General features: G+C 66.5%; 2 protein-coding genes across 3 annotated transcripts; both read left to right on the top strand.

The window, feature by feature from the left end:
• The first annotated feature begins 1,154 nt into the window (after positions 1-1,154).
• LOC136118985 (cysteine-rich protein 1) lies at positions 1,155-2,889 on the top strand. The gene is made up of 5 exons (XM_065872365.1): positions 1,155-1,387; positions 2,291-2,385; positions 2,457-2,514; positions 2,595-2,641; positions 2,766-2,889. The coding sequence occupies exons 1-4, from the start codon at positions 1,348-1,350 to the stop codon at positions 2,633-2,635; spliced, it is 234 nt and encodes a 77-aa protein (XP_065728437.1). The 5' UTR covers positions 1,155-1,347; the 3' UTR covers positions 2,636-2,641; positions 2,766-2,889.
• A 3,084-nt stretch (positions 2,890-5,973) lies between these two features.
• Positions 5,974-13,978, top strand: TEDC1 (tubulin epsilon and delta complex 1). Of its 2 annotated transcripts, XM_065872563.1 has the most exons (8): positions 5,974-6,120; positions 6,218-6,296; positions 6,604-6,806; positions 7,098-7,253; positions 8,299-8,397; positions 11,591-11,677; positions 12,148-12,315; positions 13,649-13,978. In XM_065872563.1, the coding sequence occupies exons 1-8, from the start codon at positions 5,974-5,976 to the stop codon at positions 13,976-13,978; spliced, it is 1,269 nt and encodes a 422-aa protein (XP_065728635.1). The 2 variants fall into 2 exon arrangements, with proteins under 2 accessions (XP_065728635.1, XP_065728636.1); XM_065872564.1 differs by lacking the exon at positions 8,299-8,397.
• The last annotated feature ends 218 nt before the right edge of the window (positions 13,979-14,196 follow it).

Raw genomic sequence — 14,196 nt, 5'->3', positions numbered from 1 at the left:
GAGATGACGTTTTGTTTGGCGAGATGGGTGTGTTGAGGGCACATGAGGACGCTGATAAAGCTTCAGGGTGTAGGATGGAGACACGGCTAGGGAGGTGGCCTGGGTGACAGTGATGGAGGAGGGTTGGCCCAGGCAGAGTCCTACAGGGCACAGAGCACTGGGACCCCACCCAGGCCTCCACCTCAGCCTGGGCTAAGGGGCAGATGGGAGGCCGGCCAGCCGCCTTCCCTCGAGGGCCGCACCCCCTTGAGATGCAGGCCTCTCCGCTGGTCGGCAGAGGCTGGCCTAGGACCCCGCAGCCCGCCAGAGAGCCAGCCCCCTAGGTCTTCCCCCATTCCTGGGGCGGGTGGGGTCCGCGGTCTCTGCCTGGCACGGCGGAGGCTCCAGGGCCGCTCCCGCTTTCCTTGGACGAACGACTTGGACCGCTCTGCACTCGGCGCTTCCCGCAGAGATAAAGCCCCCTCCCCCGCTGGCCCCGGCATCTCCCAGACAGACTGGGCCGGCCTGGGCGTCGCCGCATCCACTTCCCACCACAGAACCCCCAGCCCCTGCAGCCGATGGCTGTCCCCGTGGAGAAAAGGGATGCCCCGTCGCGGAGTCCCCTCTTCTGAATTCCCTGGGGACGTTCCCGCTGCGGTCCGATGGACTTCCAGGGGCGGGTCTGAGGTGGGGCGCGTGAGAGAGACCGGTATGTCCCTCGGGGGTGGGGAACTGGGGCGGGGCGGAGCGGGGCGGTCCTCCTGGCCCCGCGCGTGATGGAGGCCGCGGGGAGTTCCTGGGGGAGGGCTACCAGGCTGAGACTCCCCTGGCAGGTGTCCCCAAACCTCCATCGGGGGAAGGGGACACGCTGGTTTGCATCTCTTTGCATTTTAGAGGTGACCGGTTCCCTCCCTGGCTCCGGCATATCTGGGGCTGGGGGTGGGGTGCTCCCTCCTGCTCTTGGGGAGCCCACTGCCCCAGATCCTGGACCCGGCGAGTCCAGAGTCCAGGGCGAGGGGCGGGGCTCCTCCGGGTGCTCCAGCCCCGCCCCTTCAGTGAGTCCCCACTTCAGTGATCCTCCAGTTGGGGACTGGAGGATCTCCTGCACTGCTCGGATCACGCTCTGTCGTCGGCTAGGCCCGGGTCGTACCCCAAAGCGGGCGTGGACCAGATGACCTTTCTCGGTCTGCTGGCTTGGGTCCGAGGCCTCCGGGCCCAAGTCCAGGGCTCAGGGGGCGGGGCGCTAGGGGCGGGTCCCAAAGGGGCGGGGTCCCGGGGTGCTTGAAAGGCGAGGACCTGGCGCGCCCCACCCAGTCCCGCGCTCCGCTCTGCTCCCGCTCAACCACCCGACCCGGACCCGGCGCCACCATGCCCAAGTGCCCCAAGTGCAACAAGGAGGTGTACTTTGGTGAGCGCACTCCACCCCCACCCTCCCCGGCTCGAACTGTGGGTCCCTGAGCCGTCCCACGCGGAAGCGCGGCCCAGGGTCCCCGCCGCGGGGCCGCTCAGGTGGGCCGGGGGCGCAGGGGGACTTGGGGCACCGCCTCGGGGCGACGCCTCAGCCTTGCCCGCGGCCGCCTGGATGTGCGGGTCGGGAACCCTGCGTCGGACGGCCCTCCATCTCTGTGCCCCGCTGTCTCTCCGGGTCCCTCTGGGCCTCCCGTCTCTGAGTCTGCCCGTCTCTGGGTCTCCCGTCTCCGGGTTCCGCTCTCTAGCCTCCTCTCGCGCGCGCCCTGGGCGGGGACCCCGAGGGGTAGGAAGGAACGCGGGGCTCTGGCCGCCCCTCCCAGCGCTAAGTAGAAACAGACGCGGAAACCGGCGTCCCGGGCGCGAGACCAGGCGCGCTCAGATCCCGGGCGCCGCCTTCCTGTCCCGCGCCCCGGGGCCCACCCAGGGGAAGGGCAGGAGGAGGTGGGAAGTCCCCCCGCTTCGCCACGGGGAAGGGCGCCCCTTAGGCCCCACCGCCGTCACCGGTGCAGAGGCGGAGGGCTCAACCCGGTAGCCGGCCCGGGTCCCGACCCGAGGCCCCCTCGCCTTCTCCTGCAGCCCCACCCAAGCCCTCAGGGGCGCGCTCAGGACCGGCGCCCACCCCCGCTAGTTGGGCGGGACTGGTTGGGGACTGGAGGTGCCCCTCTCCCCCCCCGTGGGGCACAGGTGCCGCTGAGACCTTGGGTGGGCCACCGGGCATGCGTGGGCGAGGCCTTGAGCAGAGGTGGCTGGAGAAGGCGCTGTGCGAGCAGGTGGGTGTGCCCCGTGTCCCAGGAGCAGTGTCTCACCTCACGGGGCTGGGGGCATGTCTGTCCCTCTGCAGCTGAGCGGGTGACCTCCCTGGGGAAGGACTGGCATCGCCCTTGCCTGAAGTGTGAGAAATGTGGAAAGACGCTGACCTCGGGGTCTCACGCCGAGGTAGGTGGGGCCTGGAGGGAGGCGGGGGCATGGGGGAGGGGTGACAGGCCCTCATGCGCCTCTCTCTGCAGCATGAAGGCAAGCCCTATTGCAACCACCCCTGCTACGCGGCCATGTTCGGCCCCAAAGGTATGCTCCCCGCAGCCCCCACCTGACCCTGACCTCCACAGCCCCTGGCCACCCCTAACCCGCCCACTGCTTCTCCGCAGGCTTCGGGCGCGGTGGGGCAGAGAGCCACACTTTCAAGTAAACCCAGGTACACCCCCGTCCCCCTCGCCCTGCCCAGCCCAGCCAGCCCTGAGAGTGGGGTCCCCCACCCTGAGTGCGGTCCGACCACTCCTGGGGCTTGCACTCACCTCTGTCCCTGTCTCTCTGCACAGGTTTTGGAGACCCCATCCCTGGCTGCCCGCCGGGCCGCTGCCCCTCGAGGCCGATGGCAGGCCCTCCCCACAGGCACCTGGGGCTCCCCTGTAGACCCTCAGGCCCTCAATAAACCCGGACACTTGCAAGACCTACTTGTGTGTGCGCTTCACTGGGGGAACAGTGCGGGGGGCTGCAGCCTGCCGGGCACTTGCTCTTCCTGCTGCAGCCAGCCTTGCTGCCCACTGCCCTGGTGGGGGTGGGGGTACTCTGCCAGGGAGCCACCCTGGACAGCCCCGCGTTCAGCCCTGCAGATGCCCCAGCCCTCCTCTGCAGCTCTGGGATTGGTCAGCGGGAACATGAGGCTGCGGGGTGAATCCGCTGAGCTGGTTCCGTTTTTGAGAAGCTTTGGGGAGCTGTGGTGGGGAGCCCTCTCCTGCCCTCCCCACTTCCTGCTGCTCCTCCCTTGTCCCCATCCCCCATCGCCACCCTGCCGGACTGGGCCAGCCGTGCATCCACCCAGACACCTCATCTGCCCCCGCGCCATGCCCAGGGACTAGCAGGTGGCCAGCTGCCCGATGGGGACTTTGAGGTGAGGACTGGATGGGCGGCAACGGCTAGGGGCTTTCTGAAAACTCCTGTTTCCGTTCAGGGAGCAGCTGCAGACTGGGCCACCCTCAGAGCCCTTGCCGTTCCCCCCACTGGCCACTCACACTCCGGTCCTGGCAGACAGCCACTGTCCCAGGGCTCGGCTGATCTAAAGAGCCCAGAGAGGTCATCTCAGCTTTGCAAATGGCCTCAGCCCTGCCCCATGGCTTGGCTGGGGGTCCGGCAGGCCTGAGCTGGACAGGCGTGGGGGGCCCCAGGGTGGTGTGTGGGGTCACGTGCGCGCGTGCGTGCGTGTATGTGCGCGTGAGATTTGTGTGATTCATAGAGTTCCAAGGGGTGGGAGCAGCAGGAAGTGGGGAGGGCAGGAGTGCTTCTGGGGACAGATGCAATTCAGCGGGGGAGGCGGGAGCAGAGGATACTAAGTGAGGCCCGGTTTCTCAGTGGTGGGGTGCGGAGGGTGGAGGTGTCATCTGGGGGCCCAGCAGCTAAGGGCTTGTGGCCAGAGCAGGCACAGAGGGGGGAGTGGGTGCACCGGAAGGTTCGCGCCGAGCTGCTGGGAGGTGGCCCTGAAAAGGCAGCAGAAACCCCTGGCCCCTCTGCCACCGCGTGGCTCAGTCTGGGTGTGGGGGGCAGACTTGGAGTGAGCGCTTAGAGCGCTGGGGCCCACAGGGAGAGTGGGTCAGCCAGGCCTCAGGCTGGGGAGGAAGGCACTCCGAGCAGAAGGCCCAGCAGGTGCAAAGGCCGGAGAGGGAAAGGGCTCATCGGGTTCCAGACCCAATGCATCAGGAACCATATTGGGCGAAGGCTCCGGGGTGCTATGGCAGGCCTTAGCAGCATGGCCTCTGAGCTGTGGAGACAGAAGGCAGGGCCAGACTGGAGGCCTGTGCTGGTCCCAGCCCCAGCTCAGGAGGGGACTGGAGGGGACTGAAGGTGAGGTGAGGGGCAGACAGCAATACCCCCGTGCCCGTGGGGGAGGAGGGCTCTCGGGAGGTAAGCTGCCCTGGCACTTGTCAGGTGGCCACTGAGACAGCCTCCTGGGGTGGGGGTGCCCGGGTCAGAGGCCAAGTTCTGGAGAATGGGTTAGTTCTGGGGGGACACAGGGAGTGAGCAGCTGCTGTGCCTGAGACGGCAGGGGCGGGCAAAGGTGAACACCAGGCAGAAGGTGGGGCGTCAGGCGTGACCGCGCTTCCTGTGGGCTTGGCGAGGGCTGGAGGGGGGCTTGTCTGGGGAGCACTTGGGATCCACGGAGGCCTGCTTCCTTTCTCTTCATCACTTCTCTTTCCCTTCTTCTCTCCTTCCTTCACTCTGTCCTCTTTACAGCTTTATTGGGGTATAATTTCATACCGTAAAACTCACCTATGCACATTCGATGCTTTTTAACCAGTTCACAGAGTTCTGCAACCGTCACCACAACCCAGTTCTAAACCATTCTCCTTAACCACAGAAATTCCCTCATGCTCATCTGCTGCCACTCCCCAGTCCGGGTCTCTTTCCAGGCCACCACGGGCCTGCCTCCTGTCTCTGTACACTTGCTTTTCTGGACACTTCCTATAGATGAAAGGCACGGACAACATCGTGTTTTGCATCTGCCCTCCTCTGTGTCTGCGCTTCCCGGCACTTTGACCCGCCATCAGTGGTGCCGAGGGGGTTCCGTCCTAGGGCTGACTGCCCACCTGGCGGCCTTTTGGGTTGTTTCGGTTTGGCTGTTATGAACAGAGCTGCCTTGAACGTCCGTGAGTGGGAACACGAGTCCTCACAGGTTCCGGGCACTGGAACTGTGGGGTCGTCTGGTAGACAAGTCTAGCTCTGAAAGAACCGCCAAACTGCTTTCCAAAGTGGCTGTGCGGATACTCCTTTGAAGACTGTCTCTTTAACGGCAGGAAGGAGAGGCTGAAGGTGCAGGGCAGAGGGAGGCCGGGGTGGGGTGGGGATGGGGTAGGGGGTAACGGGGGCTAGCCGGACAGATGATGGACTGGACGGGGAGGGGCCAGGCGGGGTATGCAGGCGTAGGTTTGAAGGGGGAGAGAGTCGCCGGCCGTCCGGGAGGAGCACCCGCCCGCGCGCTGCGGGGTTGAGCCGTCGGGGTACGTCCCCCGGTACCCGGGCGCTGGCCCCTGCGTCTCCGGCCTGGTACGCGCTGCGGGGTCCCAGGGCTTCCGGAGGCCAGAGAGGGCTTCCGGAGGCGGAGGGTCGCTCCCGCGTGTCGGTGGCGCCTCTCGGCCGCAGGGGGCACCCCGAGCGCCGCCGCTGACCCTCCGGCGGTTGCTAGGCTGCCATTTGGTGCAAGGGGCTGATTGGTGGGGTCCGGATGAGGAGAGTCAGGTGTCGCCGCGATTGAGTCGCGGAGGGCGGACCCCGCGAGGCTCTCAACGCCGATGGGTCCCCGATGCACCGGAAATGCCTCCGCACCGGACAGAACAGACAGCACTCAAACGCCGGGGGCACCGCTCATTGGGCAGGAGCTAGAGGCGCGTCTCAGCCTACTCGGTGGTTGGGCGCGGGCCCAGCAGAGGCGGCACCTGAACGGTGACTGGGCGCGGGGACGCAGCTCTCGCGGGGATTGGTCGCGGGGACGCGGCGGCGGCGGCGCGCAATCTGAGACAGGCGGGCGGAGGTTGCATGGGGCGGCGGCGGCGGCGTCGCCGGGTGGACCCGGCGGACGCGGCCCGGGCCCTGCCCGAGGCCATCGCCGCGTTGAGTCAGACTCTGCCCGCCGGACCCAGCCCCGAGACCTTCCGCCGCGCCAAGTTCGACCGTCCGGAGGCGGTGAGGCCAGCAGGGCAGGCGGCTGGGGCCAGTAGGGCTCCGGGAGGAGGCAGGGACGCCGCCAGCCCCGCTGACCGTCGCTCTTTGATCCTCGCAGGCCCCCGCGCTCTGGCGGCTGCTCTTCCGCGTGCTCTCGCCGCAGCTGGCCGACGGCGCCTCAGCCTCATTCTCCCCGGGTAAGGCCCGCCTTCCTGTAAGGCCCGCCTGGTAAGGCTCTAGCCCCGCCCACCCAGAGAGCCCCGCCCACTGCACGACCACGGGACAGCCCTCCGTAAGGCCCCGCCCACTTCCCCTCCTCCCCGATGAGACACCCCGTCCCCCCGCGTGAGCCCCTCCCCTTCCCGCCTCCAGGTTAGGTCCCAATGCTCCTGCTAGTCCCTTCCAAGCATGGTCTCTGCTCGGCGTCCCGCGGGGGTCCCTTAGGAGTCTGGGTAGCGTCACCTCCAGTGGGTGTCCCTCCTGAGCTGGCGTCTCCTACCGCAGAGGCCCAGGTCCGCTCTGTGAAGTTGGCGCTGCGCACCCAGGGCTACCCTAGGCGGGCCCTGGCACAGCTCCCGGACGACGGCTCCCAGGGCGGCCGCGAGCTGCTGCTGGCCCTGGCCTGGCTCCTGGCCCGCGGGCCCCTGCCCGAGCGGCTGCTGACCCAGAACCGCGTGCAGCTGGGAGACGAGATGCCCGTGTGCGAGGTGGGTGAGGGATGAGTGTGAGCCGCGCCCAGCCCGGGCGGGAATCCTGGGTGTGGGCACCGGACCGGCGGGGTCAGCCCTGTGGGGGTCAGTGTTGCTGCCCCAAATGCCCGGGTGAGCACACGGAGGCAGGTGAGGGCCGGGGACGTGCCCACAGGCTCCTGACCCAGCTCTTCCTGGGGCCCCCCCGGGATCTCTTGGCTCTCACTCCCAGGGGCTTCCTTTCCCTTTCCCCTTCGTGGTCTCTGCCTGGGGTGTGAGAGCAGTGCGTGTCCCTTGCCCCCTCCCCAGTGCGAGGCCCTGGCCAGCCCTGGCCCTCCTGCCCCCAGTGTGGAAGCAGACGGCTGTGTGGACATCCGCCACCTGCAGTGGCTGATGGGAAAGCTGCGGTTCCGGTGGCGAAACCTGATGGCCAGTCAGCAGGAGCAGTGCGCCCTCCTGGGCAAGGTAGTGCCACGCATGCGTTGTCCACCCAGGGGCAGTTGTCCTCTGTGCTATAGAGGCCTGTCCAGCATTCCCATCTCAGGCTGGCGCCCAGCCTTTGGCTGAATGTGGGCCTTCCCAGGCCTGGCTGGGAGCTGACCTGTTGGGCACAGCCTGGGGTGGCCCAGAGCCTGACCCTAGGGCTGGCTCCAGGTTGTCCAGGAGGGGGCCTAGAGCAGGTGTTGCTGGACATCTATGGGGCAGGGAATCAGGGGGGCAGGGAGCCTGCAGGGTCGACCTTCCTGTCCCCAGAACTCCCTAGAAGCTTCAGACTATGTCACTGAGCACCGAAGTGGGCCCTGGGGAGCCACTGCTGCCTGAAGACGAGGTGGCGAGGAAGGCACCCCTCCCACCGCGTCCTGGGTGTGGGCTCACGGGCGGTGGGCAGCTCCTGCGGGCTTCCGAAGGCTGGTAGGGCTCAGCTGTCGGGGCACAGGTGTCCCCACAGGTCCAGTGCATGGTCTGGGCTGAGCGGTGGCTGGGCAGGTGGCCCAGGGCTCGCACCAGCGCAGGGCTCTCTGGTGCTGGAACACCCCGCCTTGTGCTCTGCCCCTGGGAGAGGGTCTTTTGCTCAGCTAGCGTTTCCTGGGACCCCTCACTGCCTCTTGTCTGGGCTCCAGCTGCTCGTCTGTGTGGGACATGCCCACCAGTTAGCCTCCCTGCTGCCTTCAGGCCTCACCTTGCTGGGGTGCCCTCCCTGTGTCTGTGTCCCTGCCACTGGCCTCACTGTTTCCGCCACCACATGGGCCTCGCACTTGATGAGCTGAGGGGGAAGCAGGGGCGCCCCACTCTACCTATACTGCACCCCTGGGAGCTGGGTGGGGTGCCCCTCCCTCTGCATGGGCCTCCTGGTGGGTACTGGGCCCTGGGCCAGCCTCCCAGCAGTGCTGACTACTCTCCTGGGCCCGACCCTCTCTGAACCGTTTCCTTATCTGTAAGGTCCTTGCCTAGCGCTGGCGGTGGGGAGGCGCCCACCTTCTCAGCCTGGGGTCTGCACTGCCTGTTTCAGATCCACTCATATACCCGTGGCTGCCACAGCGACCGCAGCCTTGGCCACCTGTCTGTCACCGAAACGGAGCTGCTCAGAGACCCGGAGGGTGGCCGTCAGGTGAGGGCTGGTGGGACCAAGGTGGGCGTGGCCCAAGGTGAGAAGGAACCTGGGAGGGTGGGGGACCCAGACAGCAGACCAGCTTTGAGCTGTGGGTGTTAGCCAAGCTCACCATCTTTTAAAAAAGTATTTATTTATCTATTTATCTATCTATCTGTTTATTTATTTATTTATGGCCACGTTGGGTCTTTGTTGCTGCATGCAGGCTTTCTCTACTTGTGGCGAGTGGGGGCTGGCTACTCTTTATTGCGGTGCGCGGGCTTCTCATTTCAGTGGCTTCTCTTGCTGCGGAGCTCTAGGTGCGCGGGCTTCAGTAGTTGTGGAACGCAGGCTCAGTAGTTGTGGCGCACGGGCTTAGTTGCTGCGCGGACCAGGGCTTGAACCCACATCCCCTGCATTGGCAGGTGGATTCTTTTTTTTTTTTTTTTTTTTTTTTTATGCGTTACGTGGGCCTCTCACTGTTGTGGCCTCTCCCGTTGCGGAGGACAGGCTCCGGACGCGCAGGCTCAGCGGCCATGGCTCACGGGCCCAGCCACTCCGCGGCATGTGGGATCTTCCCAGACCGGGGCACGAACCCGTGTCCCCTGCATCGGCAGGCGGACTCTCAACCACTGCGCCACCAGGGAAGCCCGGCAGGTGGATTCTTAACCACTGCACCAGCAGGAAGTTCCTTTCTTTTTTTTTTTTTTTTTTTTTTTAAATATTTATTTTATTCATTTGGCTGTGCTGGGTCTTAGTTGCGGCATGTGAGACCTTTGTTGCGGCGTGCAGGATCTTCACTGCGGCACGCGGACCCTTAGTTGTGGCATGTGGACTCTTTAGTTGCAGCATGCGGGATCTAGTTCCCCGACGAGGGATTGAGCCTGGGCCCCCTGCTTTGGGAGCACAGAGTCTTACCCACTGGACCACCAGGGAAGTCCCCAAGCTCACCCCCTTGCCTATGTAGGAGACACGTGCAACCTCAGGGCCTCTCTTGCCCCCAGAGCAGCCAGTGCTGCTGTGTGTGCACGTGGCTGGGTACACTTTGGGCAGTGGGAAGAACACAGGTGTCTGGGCCGGGCTGGCAGCCAGCAAGGGGGGCCACTGGAATTAAGGAAGACTGTTCAAGGGTCCGAGCTGACGGTGTGGGTACCTTGAGCTTGGGCATGTGTCACCTGTTGATGGGGAGGTGGGGGTTGGCGCTGCCCCACACTCTACTGACCTTCTTTTCAGGAGCCCCCATCCATCATCACTGTTTCCTTCCCTTGGGCTCACCTTGCCAGTGGGTCCTGGGACAGGCCCAGGGCTGGCCATTACTTGTGCTGGGCCCTGGCCTGCCCAGAGTGTGAGGCTGGCAGTGCCTGGCCCTGGGACACTTGGCTGGGTAGGAGGGCTGAGGCTCAGGGCAGGCCCAGCAGATCCCGCCTGTAGACCCGCATGCTCCTTGGGGTCTGTGTCCCCACCGTGGGGTCAGGGCGGCCACCTGGGGGTGCCTGCCCGGCCTGCGTTCCTGGCTTTACCTGGACGAGGCCGTGCTTGGCCCTGGAGGTGCTGAGGCAGCTTCTGGGCGTACTGAGATGCCCTTGGCTCTGTTCCCTTTCAGGGGTGACTCAGCGAGGCGGAGGCCTCCTGCCCCTGGTCCCCTCCCTGGTCTGAGTAGAGCAGAGGCTGTGCCGGCTCCAGCCTGGTGCTGCCTGGGACCCCAGCCTCTGTGGGGGGCCTGGGCAGGTACGACTCCCCTCCTCCTGGAGGGTGGTGCATGTTGGTGCCCCAGGACTGAAAACGGTGTGGCCAGGTGGATGGGGACAGTTGGCTTCCTTCCAAGGATTCTGGATGAGAAGCTGGTGGCAGCCTGGACCAGCTGACCTGAAGGGGCTGCGCTCTTGGGATGGGTCCCATGAGCTTCTGGAATGATCTCTTGTTGCCGTGTCAGTGGCCAGGCATGCTGTGGAGTGGCTGGGCAGCATCCTTGGTTACTGGCTGGGCCTGTAGTCTTATATTGTGGCTTGGGACGCGGGGGTGTGGACACCCTCTGGGACTGTTCTTGGGAGCTGAGTAAGCTGCTCTTCTCACGGGCCAGCAGGTGTGTGTAGTGGGGGCGGGGGTGTGTGTGTGGTGTGGGCATGTGGGCTCCGCCCTCCCATGTCCGCAGCCCTCCCCCAGACCACAGGGCGATTCTCACCGCAGGCCTGCCTTCCCTGCTCCCCTGGCCGTGGGCTGGGCCCTTGGCCTGGTGCTCAAGGCTGCCCCCGTCTGGCCCCCTGGCCCGGGAGCCCCTTGTCCAACCACGTGCATCCCCTGGTTGCCTGGCAGGCACGCTGGTGCGCATGGCTCGGGCACCAGCCTCTGTGAGTGGAGGCCTGGCAGGGCTCTTGTCTGGCCATTTGTCCCGGCCCCAGAGCACACTCCTGGCTCCCTTCTAGAAGGAGCGGTGCCGGAGGCTGGGTCACTGTGCTGGCTGCTGTGTTCAGAGAGGAGCACAGCGGGTGCTGGCCTGGGCCGTCCCATTGGGGCCCATCTGTCTCTCCGCAGCTTGCCGTGGGCCCTTGGGGTGGACCGTGCCTGGCCTTGCCCCTGTCCAGCTTCCTGAGGCCGCAGTGGCCTAAGCAGGCGGGACGGGAGCACGTGCCCGTGCACCGGACTGCGGGGTCCGCAGGTGCGGGGCTGTTCGGGCCGTGCCTGCAGGGAGGGGCTGGGGGGTCTGCGCGGCTGTGTTCTCCACCCTGGCCCCTGGTCTGTCCTCCGTCGCCTCCAAGCTGGGCGCCGTGCAGCCCCTGCCCTGCCTTTGGGCTCCAGGGGACTACAGGGAGGGATTCCCAGAACCCGCCAGTCTCCCCCATCCGGGGCGTCCCCGTACACCCGAAGCCTCCGGGTTGCAGCCCTCAGTCAGCGGGGGATGTGGGGTGGAGTCCCAAGTGAGGGGGCACCAGGACTCAGCCGCCGACGCTGCGGGACCCACGCTTGTGGGGGGCTGGCGGATCACTGGTGTGGTCAGAGGCCTGGTAGGCTTGGCCTGCGTGTGCTGGAGGTGAGGCTGCCCTGCCGTGCCGCGCCCTGTCCTGCCGTGCCGTGCCTTGCCCTGCAGGGAGGTGGCTCAGGCCGCAGGTGGGCCGGGTGAGCCAAGGCGACTGAGCCAGAGGCGGTGGGCAGGGTGTGCAGGGTCCGAGGCGCACTGGGTTCTCTGACTCTGCGGCCTTACTGGTTTGCGTTGCAGCTGCTGCAGAGGCTGGAGAGGGAGAACGCACGGCTGCAGGCGGCCCTCGAGTGGCGGCGCCGGGAGCTGGTCTTCTGGCGGTGGATGGTCAGGAAGCCGTTCCACCCACCTCCCGTCCCTCCCCTCCCCTCCCCTCCCCTCCCCTCCCCTGGTCTGACCACAGCAGCCCTGGGGTGGCGGTGGGGTCTTCTCATTTTCCACACAGGAAGAGAAGTCTCAGGGAAGCCCCCCACACCCAGCCCTGAAGCTGGTTTCACACCCAGGCCTGTGGGTTTTGTGTGTGTGGCTCTTTCCAGATGTCTGTCTGTCCCATCACCACCCTTCCCAGCTCCTGGGGAGGCCCAGACTTCTCAGGGGTCTTGGCCTTCCGGAAGCCTGGCCTTTGTGCCTCCCTGGCCTCCAGGCCCACCAGGGTGACGGTCACTGTCCAGCTTGTTCTGTGACCCGGGGGCGGGAAGTGACCCTGGGCCTCTGTCCCTACCGGCTGGGGAGCTGGGCCTCTGGTTGTGAGGCCTGGGCCTGCCGCCCACCCTCTCACTTGGGGTCCCTCTCTGCAGGACACGGTCCTGGGCGCCTGCCCCCCTGAGGCCTCACAGCCCACGTTTCTGCCCAGGATCCCCACGCCAGGGACTGGAGCGTTGGAGCCCCTGGTGCGGGAGCTGCAGGCCCTGCAGGGAGAGCTGCGAGAGGCGGTGGAGGCCCGGCGGGCGGCCTGGGAGGCCGGGGTGAGGACTTGGGGCCCTGGCTCGGGTTGTGCTCGGTGGGGGGCTCCCACGGTGGGACTTGCACCATTTGGTCTGTTTGCAAGGGGGGTGGGCTCACCTGCCAGACTCGGCTGCCGCCCCACCCTGGCCACCCTGATGGAGGTCTGTTCGTTATCCCAGGGCAGTTCTGGTGTCGTCCCTGCTGGCTTCCGCTCACACCATGTGGCCTTTTGGACCTGCTGGTGGACATATGTGTCCCCCAACCCCACCTGGGCGCCACCCTCCTCTCTCCATGAGCTGGACCGGGCGAGCACCGGGTTTGTGGCTGTGAACAGTGGGCCACGTGCGCTGCATTGATTTCCTTTTTCTGAAGCATCTTAGAGTAAACTGCAGGCGTGGTTTTCCCCTCAGATACCCCTGGGGAGCATGGGTGTTTCCTGGGGGCCTGCAGCGTGGCTCGTTCAGGCCCTGCACGGCCACGTCTCCTCCGGCCGGGCCAAGCTGGAGCCCTCTGCCCTCTTGGGCAGTGGCAGCTGAAGCAACGGTGACGTTTGCAGGCGGTTTCTCACAAGAAGTGGGGCCGGTGCTTGTCCGGGCTCAGCGCTCTTCATGCTTCCTTGTTGCGAACCACGGAGCAGTGCCCATTGAGGGTCGGGGTCAGGGTCAGGGTCAGGGCAGTTCCCTGGGGACACCGAGGGCACAGCCTCTTTGCGCTCCCTGCTGCCTGCAGGGTCTCTGGGATGGGCCTGCCCTGGGGGCCAGAGGTGTCCTCACCAGGTCGTGTCCTCGGCCTGGCTTCCCCTTAGCCTGGCGTCCCCTTAGCCTGGCATCCCCTTGGGTCAGGGCCACCCCATGCCACCCCTCTGCGAGGGCGGTGGGAAAGTGGGAAGCCGATAGAGCAGAGGACATGCTGACCCCGCCTGGAGTGGTGGGTGGGGTTGGGGGTGGGTGCCCCGAGGGTGTGCACTCTGGGCTCTGAGCAGACCCTGCAGGACTTGGCCTGCTGGGGGCAGCCAGGCCCACTCCCCCTGCAATACCGTGGTGCAAGATCCGGGCCTGCAGCTGGGTGGTCCTGAGGGCTCAGGCCCTGCAGGGCTGTCGGGGGTGATCGAGCTGCTGGCCCTTTCCCCGGGGCCCCACGGCCTCTGGCTTAGGGCTCAGATGCTCGGTGCGGGTGACAGAGCCTGGAGGAGCCGGGCCTTAGAGCTGGCGCTGGAGCTGCTCCTCTTTGGGCACTGGGAGGGGCCGCAGGACTGCTGGCGGCCGGGGCAGGGCTCAGGGAGAGCCGAGGCCCTGAGCCAGGGTCCTGGTGAGACTGGTCACCCTCGGCTCACTTGCCACGTCCCCTGTGCAGGTCGGAGGCCGTGGGCCTGAGTGGAGCGCCGCGAGGACGGCCTTGCGGGAGGCCGTGGGACAGGACCTGGCCGCTCTGCGGCAGGCCTGCGAGCGAGGCGGCAGCTGCAGCCTGGCCCAGCCCCACGGGCCCCACCGGCTGGTGAGGACTGAGGCTGGGGTGGCCGGGGGCCCAGGCCTGCGGGCCCCTGAAGTGATTGAGGCGCTGAGGAGCCAGGAGGCCCGCCTGGAGGTGGTGCTGCGCCAGCTCCAGGGCCAGTGTCGGCAGGAGCTGGCCAGGCTGGTGGGAGCCCCGCCCGGCCCCGTCTGGATCCTGCCACCTGGACGCTGACGTTCCCTGCTCCCGGGGGCACCCCCCTCAGCCTGGCTGGGCCTTGGAGGGGCAGATTCCAGGCCAGGTAACTGCAGGGGTGACACAGACACAGCCCCGGTGGTGCAGGCACACTGGGCCCTGGGCCCCGGGTCCCCACTTTGGGCAGTACCCAGCCCCGCGGCCTGCAGTGCTGGGGGCAGGCCCATTGTGGTGGCCGTGGGCATTCAGGATCTGGA

This window comes from Phocoena phocoena, chromosome 2 (assembly GCF_963924675.1).
Source record: "Phocoena phocoena chromosome 2, mPhoPho1.1, whole genome shotgun sequence".
Lineage (NCBI taxonomy): Eukaryota > Metazoa > Chordata > Mammalia > Artiodactyla > Phocoenidae > Phocoena > Phocoena phocoena.
Note: the sequence above shows the minus strand (reverse complement) of the source record. Positions and strands in the feature narration are given on the sequence as shown.